Below are 20,352 nucleotides of genomic sequence, written 5' to 3'. Positions count from 1 at the left end.
AGTCTGCAGTTTGCTGCGGCGGGGGTATTTTTATTGTACTATGAGTGCTGATCATCTTTGGTTTTAACACCATAGGACCAAGAACAGTTTATAGATATTTAATTGTAATTGACTATAGACGTTTTTAATTTGATAAAATAATAAACGAGCTAATAATGAACTTTAAAAATACTGCATATTATCCTTCAAGTAATTCATAAGGATGGCAAATCAACAATGAAATATGTTGAATCACTAGTAAGTAATATTATGTTTTTGCATTTCACCAAAGATATATTTTGTCTCCTTTAGTTTGCGTGTCAACCTTTACAAAAGTAGAAAATTTGTATTGTAGTCGTGCTAGAATTATGGAGTACTGTTTATAACAAGTAGACATTCGTTAAGAAATTTTGTAATTTGTTCATAGTTTATTATCAAAAGTAGACCTACCGTAGTCTAAATTGTTTAGAGAACAAGTTGTATTCCCAAGGCCTAATGTAAACAGTTTTTTGTATTCTATTTATATTTCATACCTATTAACATGAACGTTCTTTACAGTTTTTAAACATAACTTTTCAATCATAAATGATTGCTAACAGTTCATTTTAAATCAAAATATTTTCGCAATTTACAGGATGCTTTTGTAAGAATTTCAATTAGAGTAAGAAAGTTTCTATGTGCAATATTTATAATTATTAAAACAGATTGAAAGTATTTTTAGCATTTTTCTTGGTGCTATAATTTTAAGTCCTGGTATTTGTATGTGTAAATGATAAAGCTAAAAGCGATGCTATAAAAAGATTAACTTCTTTTGCATATGTTAGATTGTCTGGAGTTATGAGTGCAGTAAACGTGTAGACGCTCTGTCACATATAGATTCATTTTGAGTAAGATTTTGCATGATTCATAGGAACCTGGTTCATACCACTACTACACTCAATAAAAAAAAAATCAAGTCCAATATGTTCGTCTATCAAGAGTCTTCACTTATAAATACTTTATTTCCAGTTTTCATTTATTGTTTGGTGCCTTAGTTAACAGACTTTATAAACATAATGCATGATGCCCATTAACTGTGTTTTGTTCAAACAACTTTTTTTGTTTTTTATTAGAAAGGTCTAAAATCTTATTGGTGTTATGAAGCTCTGGATTTCCCATGGCCAACAGCTCAATCTTGTTAATGCTAGATTATTTGCTTACAATCTGCTTAATGTAACATATAAATTTATTTATGAATAATGAGACGGTTTCAGGAATAAAAAATCATAATCAAACTAAAACATTTATATTGTAAAAGATTGGAAAATTTACAGTCGTTGAATCATTAAAATGTAGGTGGTGGCCAAACGTGTTTGAATCAATATGAAAATGCGGATCTTTAATCAATCAACATTATTTGATCTTAAAGGTAATACTTGGATTTAATAAATATAAAATAGTAATACTGATTATGCAATATAACGTATACATCAGAAGTTAGCTATCCTAAAAAAGGTGAATAAAAATTGTTTTTAATTCAGATCTAGAACAGTCTTAGAAATTAAGTCACAACAAGATTTTTTTGGCAAGAAACCTAAATAAAAACTTAAAACTATAAATATCACATAAAGAAATAGTCACAACGAGTAATAAAAGACAAGAAAGTTTTGCTAGTTCACTACAAAAGGCAAGTCATGGTGTATGCATTTAATAATTTTCATTGTATATTCGTTTGTTTCATTTTCAAAACTAATACATGAACTAAACTCAGTCGCACTTGTTTAAAGTAATTTTGAAAAAAAAATGTTTTTAACCAAGTTGTACAATGTAAAACAACATTGGAAAACAAGGAAATTAAACAGTGCAAAAGAGTTTAGCCGAACCTCAGTTACCAGAATTGCATTTGCAAAAGTAATTTATATGTGATAGTTTTGTGATGCATTCAAAATTACGTTTATCTTCAACATTCTCTAACCAAGAACAGAAATAATCAAATGCAAATTTTCTGGTAACCCTAATCTCTCGTCAACTCAAACTTAAAGGTATCTAAATCGCTCTAATCTTTCATTTCTTTGAGGGTAAACTGAGCGGAATTCTGTTTGGATGAATTCCGAGTCTGGGTCCATCATGATGAGCTGTTGGTGCTGTGATTGGTCAGCGAGGTAATCGTTCACTTTGGTGTCTTCGCTCAAGTCGTGGAAGTTCTCTTTGTGCGGACCGAACTCATCTACAGAGAAATCCTCGATTTCGTTGAGTGAAGGATCCAACTCAGGGTTCATCTCGTATTGGACCTGATAAGGAACGGAGTTGTAAAGCGTGCACTGCTGGATCCGTCTACATTTTGCCTTCAACAGTTTTAACGGTGTTTGATCGTTCAACAATATAATGAACAACTCACCAAAAGGCTAAAAATTAAGTCTCATGATTAAGATCTCTTTCGAAGCATTGAAATAAAGTTTGGAAAATAGTAGATGCAAACAGATTGAAAGAGGTTTACAATTTGAGTCTAGATTATGTGTTAGGAAAGTATTGAGTAAATTGGCTGCAACATTATAAATTAAAATGTGTAGTTTGTCACTGTAATACTAGTTGCAATATACATTCAAAATAGGAGTAACAAATTATAGTTGCATTTTATTGTATGGTTGATATATCAATTTGCAAAGGTTTTATTTTAATTGTTTCCGGAATAAAAGTAAGAAACTTCCATACTTCCAGTAAAAATATGAAATAATCCAGTAAAAACCATTGTTCAGTAATCCATGTTTATAAAATGCAAGTACAATATTTTTGTTTGCTAACTTTTAGAGTACAGTACCTAGCTTTTGACAAGAAAATAATTCAAATAGAGCATCTAAACTGTATTTTTTCATTTTCTAAAAATGCAAAATAATTGAGGCAAAATGTAAACGAATCATTAAAAGTGAACATGCATCCATCACCATAATACAGTAAAAGAAACCATACGAAAATTTTCAGAAAAAAACCATCTTTGAATGTCTTCAAATGTTATAAATATCTCTTTTTGAAAAAATACTGTAAAATTAACTTTTAGGAGAGTTGATATTGGAAAAAAATAGTAGAACTGAATACCGTACTCTATGACCAATATTGACCATTAACAAAAAAAAAAAACAGCAAAGTAATATCAAGGAGTGTTACAGCAAAAACAATTAACACCAAAACGTTTAATAATCTGAGCGAGAAATTACGTTTTGTTACCTCTACCACCAGATTACACAAAAGTAATATTAATAAAGTAAGATGTAAGTACAATCAATGAATATCAGCTGTTAACAATCAGTTATTCAGAATACTTCTGCCTTCACCAAAGGTTATGAGGTTCATGATATGGTTAAAAAACAAACCAACATATTTATAACAAGTATTTATTAGTATTTCCATACTATAAAACATACATTAAACAGCTGTTTAATATTTTAAGTGTAAAGCTACCGTTAACAATACATACATTAAACACATGTTACTAAAAAAGTAAAAAAACAACTCAGTTAAAATTAAAATGGATGAACTTTAGTCTTTTAAACTACATGAAGTTTGGTCATATGGCATCGGATTGAATCCGGTTTACAATGCGTTAGTTATGGTTAACTCTCAAGCGTTTAAGTCGTCGACTTCGCTACCTACCTTCGCATTGGGAATTTCGTTTGTTTCTTCATGATTATCGTCCAATTCCGACCTACTGGTTGTGGGTTCGCGCTCAGCAATTTCAGGTTCTACGGGTTTCTCAGGTTCTTTCTCAGATTCTGTTTCCTCGGTTTCTGGTGTCTCGGAAGGATGGACTTCGACTACCTTGATACGGAAGACTGCTCCCATGTTGTCATCTCCACTTGAGAAGGTTGTCTCATTGACTGTCACGACATGTCCGTCAATCACCTAAAAAAGTTAAATAAAATAAGTAACATAAATATCTTTATTACCTATCGTTAGTGCCAGTTGCGATACTACTTGTTGTTTACAAAAAATAATTGTGTCTTTTTCTGTAACTTTTAAAAATGTATTTATTTATCCAGTGATCTATGTCTAAATTATCGGGAAATATAAAAGGACTGTCAGCCGACCATAGGTCCCTGTCACTGTCTATAGGTCCATATAGATGGGAAGTGGCATCAGAATCCAATAATCAATAGATAAGATAAAGTCACCTGTTTCATTAGTACTAGATCTGTGAGGTTTAATTGTGATTGTTAAATATTGTACAATTCCATTCCGCTCAGCAACTGAAGTTATCAAATTTCAAATAGTCATTGGTTATTCAACATTTAATGGTTTATAATGAGCCATTTTAAAAGGGGGGGGGGGGTCAATACTAATGATACTACTTTTTATTTTACAGATATTTTTGTGGTGCTAAGCATAATTAATTGTCATGATGCAGTGATAGTAGGATAGTGTGAATAATAATAGTCCCAGATAATTTCTGGTACCTAGAATTCAAGAAATCAAGCGCTGATATCAATTATAGGATGGCATTAACTTTTTCTTGCTGCCTTATATGTTTCTTATAAAGTTATTTTTTATGTACGGTATAGAGCCATTCAATAAATCAGGCAAAGTAAAGTGTGTTTCTATAATATTTGCTGTCAATGAAAAAATATGAAAAAAACTTGTAAGATGTAAGCAACTTAATTTTAAAACAAAAAAAGTAAACTGTGTTAGGCGTGAGGCCGAATTTCGGAAATCTTAAACAATCTGCATTTCAAAGAGTCTATTTGTCACCACAACTCCCAAATTAGGATGCTGCTGGTTCTGACCTGAGTAAGATTAAATTCAGATACTATTTGTCATTGGACTATCAATAAAAAAATTTACAAAAGATTGGTGTTAGATTAGTAGTAGATCAAGGTTTGGGCCATTCTATTGGAAAAATTGTTAATTGCGTTTCAAACACAAACACAATATAAATACCAACTTTATATATTTTCTGTATGTTTTCAACCATTAGTTAAGTGTGAGGATAAAATCATCATGCCATGACTGTAATTAGTAAGTTACTTACCTTGGTAGTGGAAGTAGTCTTATTCTTGGGAGCATCGTCAGTTCCACCGACCCTGGTTCCAACACTGTCATCTACTTCAATCTCCGGGAACTGTGGTCGGTTCTTGTGGAGGAGCTCTGTGACCTGACGTCTCATGTCGTTCAGCATCTCTGTGAATCAAAATATCTATGAGACATGTTATATATTGTTATAGGTGTGGAACTATGAAATGTTTTTTAAAGATCTTGGAGGAGAACACAGACTGGAGAACTGAGAAGAAGGGTTACTATTACAGAGTAAATCAAGGTGGGATAGGATTTTGAATGGAGGGACCAAAAGAATAGGTGTAAGCTAAAGATAGATTTAAAGGGAGAGTAACTTATATGAAAAAGAGCAAGACTGTTTGGTCTAGATGTGAATTCATAGGGAAAAAAGATTAATGACGAAAAAATGAGGCTAAGAGGAAGACCTAGAAGAAGCTGGTTAGAAGAGTTGAAGATGAGACGAAGGGAGAAAAGAGAAGACACACGAAGGGGAAAAGGAACTGTGATATGTGAATAAATATCATTTCCTGATAATAATAGGTGGGACAGAAGAGAATATGTATGTATCAAAAAAGTTAATGTGTTTGTTATTTAAAGGTTTTTAGCAAGAGTAGTTTAGTCACTGCAATGGAAGGCTTCAAAACATACAATAATTAGTTTTTTTCACTGTTATGCAATAGTTATATCATCATGGGAAATAAAAACCCCGGACATTGTAATGTTTTTCAGTTTACCACTTATGGAAAACTTTTCAAAAACTTAATACAAATTTCTACTTTAACCATAGAAACCAAACGTATTATTCTCATTACCTTTCTCTAGAGCTGGGTTTGTCCACGCTTTATGAACTAGATGATTTTGCTCTTGATTCAGGGGAAGGTTTATGGTTAAGCCGTTATTTGCGAGTCCAGTAGGCAGGCTATGGTTACCTGCCACAGTTAGTGTATTTCAAGTTACCTGACGCAACCTGTCCGAGGTAGCCTGTCTGCCTACTATGGCCTTGTGTAAACATGGCTTTAGATTTGTAGACTAGACAAATCCAGACTATTTTAAGTGTAGACAATGGATTGGTGCACCTTTGTAAACTTAGGTTCACAATACGAACATTTTTAAGTTCTACGCATTTTTGACTGATGTTCTTGCTCTAGCAAACTGCTATTAAAGTTCCCACTTCATTTCTTTACTCACGTTGCAATTCCCTCATCAGGTTGTTCATTTGAGGATCCTCCTCAGCGGGAGAGGCCCATGGGTTGGAGGGTGAGCGGAAGAATGGGTCTTGGTGGAAGGGGGGAGGCACGAGGTCGTCGGTCAGAGTGAACTGGAACGGAGTTCTTCTGGGGAATGATCGCTGCAGAGGAACGTAGAAGAGGTCCACATCACCGTTGCGCTTGGGAAGGTAGTCATCCTTCTCCTCTGTTTCTTCTTTGTCACCCGGCCCTGGAAAATTAAGTTTGTTTGAGATCAATGAAATAATAAATACCACCAGAGGTGCTTTAAAGAACTGTAAATCATTTAAAAACTCAAAATTACTAGTCGTTAATGCAGTGATCTTTACGCAGCGAACTATAGTCTGTATGATGGACCCTGTCTCCTTACTCTCCGTCTACCTGGGACTGGCCCGGGCCATGTTGATCCATCAACACGATTTTAGTTAACATGGTAATAATAACTCCGATAGCGTACTGAACATATTTTATTCATTGAATAACCAAACCATACTTTGTGACTTGCGCAATAGTCATGATTATTTTTACACTTATTTATTCCTCATTAATCAAAGCTAAATGTTAAAAGGTTTGATAATTTCACTCTATTTATCACAGTTAGATGCGTTATCGTCAGCCTCAAAAGAAACCGTCGATTTTGGGTTCACCTAGTTACAACTAATTGTAAACAATTGAGCATTTTTTAAATCATTACTTTAAACTTAATAATAGTCTATTAGCCTATGTTCCATAAGAGAACACTGTATTTAAAGTAGGATTGGGGGCACGGGGGCGCACTTTAAACATATAGCCTATACAAATTTAAAGACCATAAAATTTGAGAACCTATAATTTACACCAAAAACTATCACAGATGTTATCATGAGACTTTAAAAAAAATCTATGTTTCGTATGTCGCAAATTATCAAAAACTCTCTCCTTGGAAATGCAATAATTACTTCACAACACCCACAAAGTAAGATAAACTCCACTATATTCAGCGTGGGCTAACCTGTGATGAGTCAACCTGCGTCACTCCGGATGTCACTCAAGGTCCATTTCAGTCCACTGTGGGATTTATATCCCAGTTTGGGGATATTTTTGGGTAAATACGGGATAAAATTGAATTATTTCGCAATATTTTCATAAAAAACTATATTGACCATTGCCCTTTCACTAAAAAATCTTGATTTGCTTGTTCGCCAATAAATGTAATTTTAAAAGAATAAACAAATTTCCAAAAATGTGGGAATTTAAATGCAAAAAGGGATAAAAAAAGATTTTCACGATAAGCTGTATACATTGTATTGTTGAAAGGAAGCAAGACCTTGCCATTATTGTTAGGGCTACAATAGACGTTTCGAAATCCAGCCGTGGGAGAGTAAAGGGTAAAAACCAATTGATTCCTTAATCTTTCAAGCATTTTTATATTTTAGCGTGAATGCAACTTACTCTTTAGTTGAACAATGCATTCTAAAACCGACTTAAGCCTAGTAAATACATATTTAAATTTGATTGGCAATAAGCGTACATAATTATAAGTACCGGTAGGTATATTTAAAAATGTATAAACAGATAGAAATAATGAACAGATACGTTTAGTTTGGGTTTAAGTTTGTTCTAGTTTCTAGTGAACCATGATTGCTTGAATCATATTTGTAAACATATAAGTTTCTCCTTAGATTTTTCATCTTTATGGAGCTAAAAGATTACAAGGCAAGTTTCTGCCCAGTCCATGCATTGTAAAACACTATAGATGTTTACTTTTCATTTCTAGTTATTTAGTAGGCCTTAAACAAATTATGACACAGTTAAAAAATAAACTGTCAATATAACAAGGTGCAGTTTAAAAGAATTAAATGGCTTCTGCCTTTTTCAGAGCGAGCTGGTGTGTGGTAGAGCAAGGGCTCGAATCCCAAGGTTCCGGGTTCAAATCCCGCCAATCACCAATGGATTTTATACATGTGATGATGCCGATCTGCATACTTGATCAAACAGAAAATACCTTTAAAATTTTTTAAAGTCGAATGATAAATCCAAGGAAGTAGGTTTGATCTGTTATTTTCGCAATAGTTTAGAATAACTCTTTTCACTAACATTCCTCTTGAAACAAACCCTCACGCAATATTCGCCTTGAAGCTTGTTTAGCTCGTGTTAAACATTCCTTGCTAACACCGCCACACCTTCGCTAAGAGAACACAATGCTAGCATTACCCATGCTAAACATCCACTCTTATGTAAGGCGTCAAACACTTCGAGACGTGAATGTTTAATGTGTCTTTGTTACAAGCCGAAGTTTATCCTGCCAAAACATAAACAAGTTGGAACTGATCCAGCATTGGTTAGCATTCGACGGTTTACGAATCACAATTTTGCAAGTTTGTTGAAACATTTTGAATCATTTCTATTTTTACAATTGTGCATGCGTAAGTAATTTGTTTGGTAAGCCAGCTTTTATTGTGACATCCCTTTTTTCTGTCCCACCTCCACATCATAGGACTGTTTTACACATTACTCCAGCCTAATCCTAGAGGGTCGCGGCCTTATCACATTGATAAAAATACATTTGTGATTGGCGATATTTGAACCCGAGGCCTCGGGTTCCGAAGCCCCGAGCTGTACAACAAGACCAGCTCACTCCCCCGATAGTAGTCAGCTGGTAGTAGCTTTTTTGTGGCAGCTCTCTCTACCCATGCTTGACCCGCTAATATCATTACATCAACAGTAAAGATCAGATGGATGACCATTAGGGTGCCGAGTCGGCGTAGTAAAAAATCCAATCTATAAGTTCACAGTAATTATTCAGCTTATTACACTGTGACTACTGTTCGTTCCTTAATTATAAAGACATTAATACGATTTTGACCAAAATTCATATTAGTAAATGTTGTTGCTAGTAAAAGTACAATCCTATGTAAACAATCAGTCTGACCTCCAAATGGAGTACAAGGTTTCTAGCATCGTTTCTAGCGACACGACTGTTATTCCCATACTGTTATTCCAGGTATTCCATCTATGCTGGCATTCCCATTTCACACTGCTACACAATTGTACAATGCCATTACTAGGAATGATGATATTGTTCCGTTTAATCTGCCTACCTTATCTAAATGTAGGTAAAGTTAATTAATTGACATTGTCATGTGCACGCCATGATGACGTACTAAAAATGTGTACTTTAGAAGGATAAAAAATCTTGCAACGCGGAATTAAAACATAGAAGTTACGAAGGGTATGTCATAGTGGTTTAGTAGTAAAAGTGCGCGACTGTTTTTAAGAGGCCAGGATAAAATCCAAGTAATAACTAAAAACATGTGAATAGCGTGACCCTTTTATAGTGGTTCTCACGTAGAAAATAAATTATATGTATCCAGGTGAGGAGAACTTTCTCTAAAGTGAAGAACTTTATTCACTCAAAGCCATTAGATAAATTAATAAAAAAAAACAATGACAACTCACTATATTTATAACAGCTCTATTTAACCTTTTAACCCAGCAAGATAGTCTTTGTCAAAATAAACGTCCAAATGCATTATCAGATGTTCAATTTATTAGGGGGAAACCTGACAGCACAAAATCCATAAATTATTAGGTAAACAAAATCACCAAAATACTCTGGTATTTTGCAAAAACTTTACGTTAACTCAGCAAGATAAAAGATATAGAAGCGTTGAAAGAGTTGAGAAAACAGAAACACACAAATACAGTACTCAATCACATTTTCAATCAAGTTATGGCGTCCCCATCTTATGGTAATTGATATAATTGATTGATTAATTGATACATGTTGGTTTTTAAGAGAACCCTCCCCCCTGGTTGTTAAGATAAAGATACGGAGTCTTCGTAATAATCAGATGCAAAAATGCATCATCAAATTACCAATCCATTTTGTGCTAATTAGGGAAACCCTGCTGTTTAGAAGGCAATAAACGAATAAATCAAAATCCCAATGACGAATCGGGAATCACTAGTCATTTTAAAAGCTTAGTATAATCTTTAATCAGCAAGATTAAAAGAAACGGGGGATTTTAAGGATACTATAAAGGAGAGGATAAAGAAACGTCCAAATACGCATCTCACAACGTTCAAATACGCATCTCACAACGTTCAAATACGCATCTCACAACGTTCAAATACGCATCTCACAACGTCCAAATACGCATCTCACAACGTGAACGTTCAAATCCGCATCTCACAACGTCCAAATACGCATCTCACAACGTCCAAATACGCATCTCACAACGTGAACGTTCAAATACGCATCTCACAGCGTTCAAATACGCCATCTCACGTGTTCAATCAAGTGTTGTGTTGGTTGGGGAAACCCGGCTGAGACCAGTTACCAGTTAGTGATGGTCAGTGTGATCAGTTGACCTTGAGAAGGTCACGGCTTCGGTCACTGAGTACAACAAGAACACGGGTTCTGGACGCTTCTTCGTCTTAGTATTTGTTCAGGTCTAATCTGGCATTATCAGCTGTTGTGGAAGGAATTTAAGGTGTGCTGTGACAGGTCTACTTTAAAAGGGTACAAAATAGGGGGTGTGGCAGAGGGTTGGTTTAGACTGTGGGGAAAAACCACTCAGGATATAGGCTAAAAGGTATATTTAAACTGCTGTAAACCGCTAGTGTTGCCAACAATTAAAGATTTTTACATATTTTATATACTCAACGGGATAGTAGGACATACATTTGATTATAAATCTAAAAATCTGTGCGTTTAATGATACATAAACAAAAACAACTAGTGAATTAGGCTCAACATAGATTAGGGAGTTGAGACAAAGTATGATTGTATATTTGGAAGAAATAATATAATTCATTATGAAACCATGAAACTACTCTGGTCACATAAAATGTAGGTGCTCAAGTCATATATTTTATTTTCAACCTGTTTGGCTTCTCGTTTCGCGCTAGTGACGAAGTTATAATATGAATCGCCTTGATGAGTGCTGAACAACAGTGCTGTTTTATAATTTTGAATCACCATTAGTAATGCTTGAGTTAATCACTTTTCAGTTTCAAGTATCACCTCCCACATAGTCACTACAGTAACAGATAAGTTTAACTGTCTATTGTGCGCGGTGTTATGATGATAATCAACGTATAACTATTGTTCAGTCTTACCTCATGTACTAGAATCTAGATTACTTGGAATATTACAAACTGGAAAGAGTTGAGTCATTTCGACTCATTCCGTTAAGTATGTATGCAATTGAGACTGGGAAAGGAATTTATCTTGGATTGAAACATGTCTTAACTTCGTAAACATTCCATCAAATTTGCTCCAAGATTGTAATATTTTTACACAGTTTGATTATACTATAGCGTACGCCGATAAACTCTGATATAGATATGAAAAAATCCATATAAATTTATTGTATCAAATATTTACAAATGTGTTTCATAGTTGTAAAATAAAGTTAATCATAACGCAAAATATTTTTGTAAAAGTTTTTTTTTAGCTTTTATGTTCAAATTTATTTTTTTATAGTACACAATCAAATACCTTACAAAAAAAGTTCGAACAAGAAATAGCAACATGATAACTACAAACTTTTAATTCAGCAACAGATTACGATAGAATACAGTTTTTATTCTCTACACGTACAACTGTAGCCTTATTACAATTTATTAAATGCCACTTAAATAATTTATAGACATCTTCTTCTGCATTATTCTAGTAAATGCAATACAAAGTTTCCAAGACAGGTTTTTCAATCATACCTAGACTTGTGATTCCTCAGTTATGCATAGTAATCATCGGACTATCATTACAGAAGCACTAATGATGAAAGAGTCAAGACCAGTTTCCTTAAAAAACACTATAGTTATAAAATAATTGTAGAATATTCCTGAAAATATTTTGCACTTTTGCACAATGACCTTGAACGATCTTGCATAAACCGGTTAGCTCAGGTTAGACCTTTTTTTTAGCTCTTTGGTCATAGTACACGGATTCGTCTTACCAAAACAGAATTCAGTATACATGTAATAAACATGCAACGAGTATCGTTGCTACAAGCAACGGTTACGTGGAAAAACATTATTCTCGTGTCGCGTCTTCATTCCATTGCGAAGCACGAACACAGCAAACCACTGTAGTAATAAAACATAGCAAAGAAAACATGACTGTGGAGTTTTAGCTACATAAAACATGATTATAAATAAACAATCCAAGGTCAAAGTATCACGATCAGCTGTGATTGATTGGTGAGAAGCTGCAGGTAATCGTGAGGAAATCAGCTGATAATCAGGATCTCAAGGTCAAAGGTCGAAATAAAAAGTAGCCGGATGAGTTGAGCAACTTGATGTTTAATCTACCAATCGTTTAAACTTGAATTGAACTCGTCATATAGTTGGCGATGCGCCAAAAGATTATTAGTTAGTTCGAAATGCTTAGATGTATCGTCAAGACAATGATATAGGTTTCTGAATATGTTGAGGTTAAGTGTGTGTGAATATCCATATATAAATCCTAAAATACCCATGAACTTTTGAGAAAACTACAAGTCCCACCCCCATAAACCATATACTTAAAATATTCGTCATGACGAGAAACCTTGCGCAATACTATCCATTATTTCATAAATTGCTTTTAAGGTCGTACAGTAATTCCTTTCTAAAAGGAACTTTCCATGTACCTAAAGTTAGAAATACCTCAGCCGTACTTGTTCGTTTGTTGTTCTTTCAATTTATTACCTCTAGAATAAGGTGTGATTATGTGTTTGTATTACTGTATTCTGTTTTGTCTATTTCAGCTTAACTTAACCAATAAATAGATTTATTAATACTTATGAAGTCAAACGGGGTGAAACCCGAGGGTAACAGCTAGTTTTATTATAAGTTGGTTTATTCTAGCAAGTTGTCAATCAAAGTTCATCGCAGATGTGTACATAAGTAAAAACATTTACAACCGAAACTAATCGATTTGTTTCCAACAAGTTGGATTCTAAGAACATGATTTAGTCTCTACATTTATCATTATGGACATAATAATTATGATTTCTATATTTGTAGGAATATTAGAGACTAAGTTTAGCATTAGAGTGAGTAGCAGTAAATTGTAGCCATAATCCCCCTGCTATTAGCTAAATCAGCTGATAATTGGAAAATAATTAGAATAATGCATCCAATGAGCAACATGAAAAGCATTGTTATGAAGGAACACCTGTTTGCCTAAGTCAAAGATAACGTTTTTTAAATACAAAGTGTTAGGTTAGGGTTGACAAAAATAGACGTATCAGTTTGCTATTGAAAGTTAGGTGGACATGAGATCAAATGTATAATCGAAGCTTTTCCACCTAGTAAACTAAACATTTGACCAAGGTTTCTAGTACGTTATACCATAGGATAGTATTTTTTATCATTTAATATTCTGTTAGGCTGAACAATATGCGTGTTATGTAGTTATCCATCACAAATACATTTTACAGTTGTTTGTGAAGATTTAATAACTTCTTGATCAGCATTGTACGTGTTATTAAATTTACGGAAAGTAAATAAAGATACGTCTTATAACACTTAAAACATATATTTACGCTTATACTGTTACTCACAAGACGGTAAATATACAAAAGATGGTAAGTGGTGATCGATTTCGATTGGACACTCCAATCATCATCAGACCCAATAGGCGAATGTTCGAAGATTCGCCTATTGGGTCTGATGATGATTGGAGTGTCCAATCGAAATCGATCACCACTTACCATCTTTTGTATATTTACCGTCTTGTGAGTAACAGTATAAGCGTAAATATATGTTTTAAGTGTTATAAGACGTATCTTTATTTACTTTCTGTGAAGATTTGTCGCCTATACTAATTTTTCTATGTACTGTACATAATGTTATGTTGACATTATAAATTTGCAACTCTTAAGAAATGTAGACCAGTGTCGTAAAAGAAATATTATCTCTAAACGTTGCGAAAGTAAAACCAACATGAATTCAGATAACTGGAATTGCCGAATTAGTCACAGAGCAAGATTTGGATTGACTCACTGAATGAATAAGACCACCTTACGAAACTTCCGTTGGTTTCGGAACTTGAATTGTAAACACAACCTTTTCATGTGAATTTCAGATTGTGGCACATGTATCATATCGTATGTTGTAACAAATCTCAAGATAAAAGTTTAAACTATCAAATTTATCATGGTTTTGGACCAATTTTGGAAGGTGAGAAAACTTGAACATTAATATTAACCGTGGGAAAATGCTTAGTTACACATTTACCGGTACTTACATTCCACGTTTCAGGGATGCTGCCCCTTTAACAAAAAGAATGTAATCTAGGGATGGGAGGGAGAGAAATCCTCCATAGATCAGTTTCTGCTCGGAGTGATTCCGTGACCAGTCCCACGATCGTCATAATCACCTATTATAATATCTTTCACTTTTTGATATCCTAAACTCGCATTAAATTAAGCTTAAGGTATCAATCTTCTTTATACAGATTCGCGGCAATGAACAGCTGTTAAAAACTCTTGATCGTAACAACAGTATACTAAACACCTAATGGAAGCTTTCAAGGTTTTCCACACTAATTGCCAATTAAGGCTTTCGCAATTCACAAAAGTATTGCTGTCAAATGAATCCCGGGGTCAAAGCGTGAGGTGCCCAACAATTAGATTTACCGGATACGGATGCCACAGCCTGCGTTGTTTACATTAAACATTGTTGCACAATGCCTCCTAGATACTTTGTCTCTTGTTCATTACCAATCAATAGGCATTTCCGGGATCACTTGCGGGAGAAACGTGTGGAACATACCAAGGGAGATGTGAAGGTCAAAGTTACATTGTGGGTGTGGCGTAGGTGGTGTAAGTGAATCAGGTAGTTTTCCGTTAATCGAGTTTCGTTTCTTGCACTGGGAAGTGTGAGTAAAGAATGTTTGAGCTTAAAAGAACGCAGTGTTTTTGTGTGTGACAATTGGATCAAAATGTGGGTCGCCGGATGACTGCCCCCCGGAAAACTACCCCCCCCCCCAAGCAGGTTCCTACGTCATATTGACGTCAGAGACCGGGGGGGCAGTTTTCCAGTCACGGACACTCAAATTAAGTTGTCAAACAGTTCTAATTTAACCTAACCTAACCAACCAAACTTGCTGTAACATTTCGAAAATCTGTTTTATATTCAAAATTACATAGCATGATTTGTCTAGGGGGGGTAGTATTCCAGTCGTGGACACGGCTTCCATTTTGGTTAGTTAGCAGATTTTTGTGATGTCTCGTTTCACCTGGGGGGGGGGGCAGTTTTCCGGGGGATAGTATTCCGCATCCCCCAAAATGTGTTTGCCGCTCCAAAGTCCTTTGAATAGAAGTTGGGCAATGATTACTGAATAAGTCATTTGATATCCACGATTTCTCAAAAATGGTTCATCTCCTATCTAATTTTGTTTAAATGAGTTGGTATGATTATTACAAGAAGAGGCATAAGTATATTTGAAAGTGCGGTTTTATAGATCTCAGTCCCTCGGGAATTTATTGTCTTCAAATGTATTACTTTACCGTAAAGCCACTAAAATTCTACTACGGATACTCTACAAAATGAGATTTTATTTAGAATGATCAATGCAGGAAGTGAGTGCAACAACCTTCAACATACATACGTAGCCAACAACGGCTAAAGCCAAGAACGGACGGCAGAAATTGAATCATCAGCAGATGCTACAGGTGCACCAACGGTCAGTGCCTTTTGGTCTACTTACAGTCTGTCATGGAAAATCCCCATTGAACAGGTCTCAACAATGTGCAGCGATAACAAGATAGGCCTACGATTGGATATAAATACAGGATTAACCTGAGGCTAAAATGTTGGTTACAAAAATACACATGGACAGTTGAACTCTCATATTGTAGGATAGTTCCTATCGATTTTTGAAATATTGTATTGTATAGTTAGATTGATTAAATATCATTGCACAGGTTTGCGGAGGTTTTGAAGCAACTTAAGTCGCTAAGTAGCCGAAAGGTTTTAGTGCTCACCTTAAAATTGGAAAGTTGCTGTTTCAATACCAACTTATTTTATCCCTTGAAGCCATTCATTGAGCAATCAATATTGATGCTATCTAACAGGTGGGACGTTAGATAGTACATAACAAGATTATGTTTTAGCCGGTAACTCCCAAAACAACGCACAAGTAATGACATCCAAATAATTGAAGTAGATTGATACAACGCCGACAAAACAGAAATGCGCATTTTTAAACTATGTTCGGTGAAGGATGAATTTTGAAGGAATGAGACAGCTTTATAAATGGCTAAGATCAGCTATTTGTTTAGTGATGGTCATTTATAAAAAACCTTTTACTGTGGATTGAATTAGATAAGCCACTTCATGTTGACGCCAGTTTTTTTGATAAAAATAAACATAATTGAATTTAACAATTTATAGAGTGTGCTGATATAAATTAATTGTGATACGCCAACTATTAAACCAAGGCAATCCAAAACGGACAGCTTATTACCTAACACATTTTTACTGATATAACTTACAGAACAACAAAAAATAAGGGAGAAAATTTATAAGAAGTCTCCAAAATGCAATGCAAAATACTAATAGGACAGCTGGTTTAGTTTTGAGCTATCAAAACTCTTTTAACTTTTCTCAAATCGAACCCGAAGCCTGATGTGCCTGATTACTATACTGACTATAATATATAGGCGTGTGGAGAGCACTAAGTATATCGTTTCATTTATCTAGATATAAGCTACTCCAGCTATAGATAAACAATGAAGCTTTCTTTGTTCGTTCTGCTACGTCAGTACTCGAGTACTGGGAGGTTTTGTTCGTCAGTACAGGACAGTACATTGACCTCAGTACTGCACGGTATACAGACACGTACGGGATGTCCTTCATGTGACACGAACATTACAGACTAGGCTACACTGTCTATGGTACAGAATACGAACATCGCCGACTGCCGTACAATGTATAGCATTACAGTCGATACGGTCTTAACGATAGGCATACACTGCAGAAAGGTATGGGGCTTGGATCACTGGTTGAAGTAGCCTACTTGACAAAACAGCCTCAATCCAGCAGAGTTGCAGCTCACTGGATTGGAACGTCACGAAGATCAGATCAAACTTAAGGTCAGAGTCGGTAAAGTATGTTAAAGTTGTTTGTCTCAGCAGGATTCTCTCACTACATGCTGAGACTATAAATGTGCTAAAATAATGATCTACCTTCTATCAAGAATAATGCATACGATTAGGATATTGTTTTATAACCTTTTTGCACACTACACGTAAATCAAATTACCTAAACCAAATATGTCACAAAATTATATTCCTGATATCGAAGCATAACAATAAAAAATTGTCTCATTAAAAACAGCCGGTTCAAATAATTCTTAAGATAACACTGGCTGAATTATTATCAGCCACAGTCAAAACTACTACAATAAGACAGCCTTTCCTGTAAATTCGTGGTTAAAAGTCTTAACGAGGGTTTACGCGACAGCCGTTTATAGAACGCCTACTCCAACGTGAAATTTTTGGTGCGCACAACATGTGGAGGTTTCATGTTTCATCATGATTTTGAGTTCAATTTGTTTAACTATTCACTAATCTGTTATTTTCTCTCAGCATATTCGATATGTTTCATTCTATATGTATATGACTGTTCGTCTATATTGCACATGAGTCACACCATGTATTTACATTTCCTCAGTCAACGTGTTGTCTGCTCTAATGAGCCTCCCTTACAGTGACGTAAGAGGATGTAAACAAACCATTAACAAGCTAATGAGGGTGAGACAGTAAACATTGTAGAACAAATACGTAATATACATTTGAAATTTGTCAAGATTCTTGTGTGCTTATACTTTACATTTTCAATCAGAAAATTTGTAAAAAGTCAACACTGTCTTGCAACAAGTTTCTTTTGATAATAGATGAATTTGTAGACATACGTATGAGCTCCATACACTTCCTATGATCTAACCGGAAACCATTTTACACATTACTTCAGGCGTAGTAAATTACAGTAATGTGCTATGTCTGTCACATAAGCTGAACCAATTAGTGGTTGGCTGGATTTAAACCCAGGACCTTGGGGATTGAAGCCCCGCGCTTCACTGTACCCCTTCATAGATTATTTATCATCTTTATGGACCAGCAAAAGATTTTGTTTCTTGTTTTACCAGGCTTTAAAGCGATGTTAACTAAACAAAATAGGCCTAAATCTATTTGCCAGTTACAATAATCTATTCCGGTTGACAAGTTAGTCAAAACTAAAAAAAGGTTTTCCAAAGAACCTCCAAGATTGAAGAGTTTTAAAGAGATATGTCCTCAAAACACATTTTTACTTATGTAAATCCATTACTTAACAATATTTTAATCAGCATCATTCTTCCAATTAACCAAAATCTCGTTAAATATTACTGTTTTAATCAACTGATTACTAACTAGGTATTTATGTGACATGAAAACGCACAACATTAATCCTTGTAATTGAAAATTAAAAATAAAATCTCTCCTCAGTCATAATAACTACCATATAACTATTGGTAAAGACGTAGCTCATACTCCAATATTTATAGTTATATATAAAAGAAACTCTAGTTAAATATAAAAGTGACTTGTAAACTAAAATCCAAGATGGCACAGTAAGAAAGAACAACACGGAAATACGAAAATTGAATTGAAGTGAATTAAATTAAATTGAATTATTGAGCTGTGTGTTCAAAGCCACAAAAAAAAAATTACTTTTTAAAAAATAATTTTTATTTTTCTCTCAATAAAAATGTGTATTGATCAATACACATTTTTGTCATTGTAATGTTTGAAAACTACACAAACATGTAGTGAATATTTTAACTTTCATGTCGTTTCAGGAAAACTGACCTATACGATTTGCAGCTACTTTGTTCATTCTAAATATATATAAGCAATTGTATATAAACTACGTTACAAAGGCTTGATTTCAACAAGTCTCAGTGGTCATAAGGCTATTTCTACTTTCTTGGTAATATTTACTGTATAAAAATATTAGTAGATACATTGAAAGGTGTTATAGTACATATTGGATTATATTTGTGTAAAATATATAAAACAACTTAAGAGCTAGTCTATAGAAATACCATAATTAAACTCTTAAAATTAATTACAAATATTTCTATTAACACATTGCAAACTAAATATGAAAATACTTACTGGGGTAGGCGTAAGCGACAGCGCTCAAGGCAAAAATAAACACTAGAACGCTCTTCATATTTGCAATCACTGTTAACTCTTGGAAGACAAACTTGAAACTGAGCAGGTCGTGGCGGCCGCTCTGCGCTTATATAGTCCAACAATGCCGAGCAAACCGGCCAATCAGAAGCCAGGAATCCACGTCATAGCCAATCACAGCCCGGCTTCCTCGAACTGCCTGCGCTCCTGGAACCGTGATGAGGCAGTGTTTGTATACAATCATTGGGTTTACTACAAGTACCTATAAAGTTTATATAAATTTCTTTGGAATATAATGTTTCAATGATTGAATTTTTCAAACAGCTTTTATAGATACAGTACCTAAATTACCTAATTACCTCCTTCACTTTCACTGAGATCAGCTTTGCTGCATAGGCTGTTTAAAAAAGTAAAATATCATATATTTTTTCAAAACTCGCTGACAATCAGCTGTAGACTAAGTCTAAACGTGTGATCCAACAATGTAAATTATGAAACAGCTGACTTAATAGTAACAATGAATGTATATCCAGAACCGCTTTATTATTTGGCCAGCACATTGAAAATGCATTATGTATTATCTGGTTAAATGGAAATTCGGTCCTTGAGCTATGGGTCCAGTCCTTGCCAATCACCAATGTATTTAATGTAATTCCCCAGATGGATTTTATCCTTGTTGGAAAATATTTCCCTCAAACCAGCTGAATGCTACAGTGAGATGTTGGTTTGCATCTGTTATGGGAATCTCAACGATGTATATACTCAAATTTGTAGTGTTATACAATGATGGCCATGACGAATATTCCAGTAACAGATTTTCTTTTCTTCTTTGACATTTTGTGATCTTACATAAAATAAGTACCGATGTCCTACACATTTTCTCTCCCGGTAGTAAATTACTCCTAATTCCAAAATAAATCAAATACTTTTCAAGTTTTCTAAAAATAGATTTCAAGCTCAACCAGGAATAT

General features: G+C 34.5%; 1 protein-coding gene across 1 annotated transcript; it reads right to left on the bottom strand.

Moving 5' to 3' along the window:
• Positions 1-1,248: 1,248 nt before the first annotated feature.
• LOC128987579 (uncharacterized) lies at positions 1,249-19,514 on the bottom strand. Its single transcript, XM_054408503.1, has 5 exons — positions 19,364-19,514; positions 6,190-6,438; positions 4,979-5,127; positions 3,607-3,855; positions 1,249-2,249 (listed from the first exon to the last, which is right to left on the bottom strand). The coding sequence occupies exons 1-5, from the start codon at positions 19,419-19,421 to the stop codon at positions 1,995-1,997; spliced, it is 960 nt and encodes a 319-aa protein (XP_054264478.1). The 5' UTR covers positions 19,422-19,514; the 3' UTR covers positions 1,249-1,994.
• Positions 19,515-20,352: the final 838 nt, after the last annotated feature.

Source organism: Macrosteles quadrilineatus, unplaced genomic scaffold (assembly GCF_028750875.1).
Source record: "Macrosteles quadrilineatus isolate MER2022 unplaced genomic scaffold, UCM_ALF_1.0 Scaffold_2__2_contigs__length_208266976, whole genome shotgun sequence".
Taxonomy (NCBI): Eukaryota; Metazoa; Arthropoda; class Insecta; order Hemiptera; family Cicadellidae; genus Macrosteles; species Macrosteles quadrilineatus.
Note: the sequence above shows the minus strand (reverse complement) of the source record. Positions and strands in the feature narration are given on the sequence as shown.

Bases quoted from the DNA above. Each gene is read 5' to 3' on its own strand.
- LOC128987579 (XM_054408503.1), bottom strand. From the start codon at position 19,421: ATGAAGAGCGTTCTAGTGTTTATTTTTGCCTTGAGCGCTGTCGCTTAC. The intron at 5,128-6,189 runs GTGAGTAAAGAA...TTTGATTCACAG, and splicing joins CCTGATGAGGGAATTGCAAC to AGATGCTGAACGACATGAGA. The intron at 2,250-3,606 runs GTAGGTAGCGAA...GTTCCTTATCAG, and splicing joins ACGAAATTCCCAATGCGAAG to GTCCAATACGAGATGAACCC.